We start from the raw sequence: 1,616 nt of genomic DNA, 5'->3' as shown, positions 1-1,616 counted from the left end.
AGCAACCTCCAACTCCTGGGCTTAGGCAATTCTCTTGCCTCAGCCTCCTGAGTAGCTGGGACTACAGACGCCCAACACAATACCTGGCTATTTTTTGGTTGCAGTTTGGCCGGGGCTGGGTTTGAACCCGCCACCCTCGCTATATGGGGCCGGCGCCCAACCACTGAGCCACAGGTACCATCCTTCCTGTCCTTTTCAGTCTCTTCATTGACACATCCTGTGTCTCAGTCCACAGTCCCCACGGTGAATGTGGGTGGGGCACTCGCCATGATTGCCTTTCCATTTTAGGCAGACATGTTAAAGTACAAAGTCATGTCCCAGCAGTTGGTTGAACAAGATTTTCTGTCATTTCCTTTTTCAGACTGACTGGCCTGAAGGCTATCAACTGTCAAATGCTATGAACTTCCGCTGGCCCCAGTGTGTACCCAATAACTTAAAGACTCTGATTCCCAATGCCAGCAGCGAGGCAATTCAGCTCCTGAGAGACATGCTGCAGTGGGACCCGAAGAAGCGACCAACAGCTAGTCAGGTTTTCTTTCATTTTCTTGGGTTTGATTTGTTTCTTATGTAGTTCATATCGGACTCTGAATAATTTCTATAAATTGCATGGGAAATATTTTATTTTAGTATTGCAGGTGAGAAATATTCAACACCACTGATGATGTACTATGTAAGGTATAAGAACCTAACATAGTTTGAAACATATTGAAGATATTTAAAGTAGTTAAGGTTTAATGTAGTTGCCTTGAAAATCTGTATACAATTCTCGTGTATACTATACATCACTATATAGTATATGAAAATAAAAATGAACAGATACATCTATCCATCTTTGGAGGATGTTTTCAAATATATAGTCCATGAATTAGATTATGTAGTAGTCTGTTTTTGAGCCAGGATCTTTTGCTGAAAAGTAACTTCATACCTTATAAAGTAAAAGTCGCTCATTTTATCCCTGACATAGGTTGACAGATGAGATAGAGGTTAACTGCAATTAGCATTTTATAGCACTTTACCGGTTGCAAATGCCTTAGTACATTTTATGTGATTTTTAACCCAGTGAACATTCTTTGAGGTAGGCATTAGTGTTTCCACTTCTGTGGGAAAAGTGAAGCTCAGAGAGCTTAAGATATTTACCCTCGTCAATCCTCCAGTAACTAGTGATATAGGATAATCAGCTGCAGTTCAACCAACTGACCTGAAGTGTAAAGTGAGGTCTGCTGACTTCACACCTTCTGCTTTCTCAACCCGCCCTTCCCAGGTCACATTGACACAGAATATGAAATGCACCCAAAAGAGGTGTGGTGATGCTGTGGGCACCTACCTCTGACGTGTCTTCCACAAGGCTCCTTCTGTATTAGTTACGTCTGGCCCCTTCTCAGCTGGTCTCATTGATAATTATATTGCTCAGAGGAGCCGATAAATGACCAGTTCTAATCAGAGAAGACATTTTGGCTAAGCAAAAGTGGTAGGGATACTTTAAGAAAGTGCCCATGGGCTCGGCGCCTATAGCTCAACCGGCTAAGGTGCCAGCCACGTACACCTAAGGTGGCGGGTTCGAATCCCCAGCCCGGACCCGCCAAACAACAATGACGGCTGCAACCAAAAAATAGCCG

The 1,616-nt window shown here is 43.4% G+C and overlaps 1 protein-coding gene across 1 annotated transcript in view; it reads left to right on the top strand.

Moving 5' to 3' along the window:
- Nucleotides 1–1,616, top strand: part of ICK (intestinal cell kinase) — a 41,561-nt gene that overhangs the window by 29,375 nt on the left and 10,570 nt on the right. Inside the window, exon 7 of the mRNA XM_023513136.1 lies at nt 362–529. Within this exon, the coding sequence (XP_023368904.1) occupies nt 362–529 (168 nt within the window). The remainder of the gene's footprint in view (nt 1–361; nt 530–1,616) is intronic.

Source organism: Otolemur garnettii, unplaced genomic scaffold, assembly GCF_000181295.1.
Source record: "Otolemur garnettii isolate 467f Iridium unplaced genomic scaffold, OtoGar3 scaffold00035, whole genome shotgun sequence".
Classification (NCBI taxonomy): domain Eukaryota; kingdom Metazoa; phylum Chordata; class Mammalia; order Primates; family Galagidae; genus Otolemur; species Otolemur garnettii.
The sequence above is the reverse complement of the archived record's forward strand: the minus strand, read 5'-3'. Positions and strand labels throughout refer to the sequence as shown.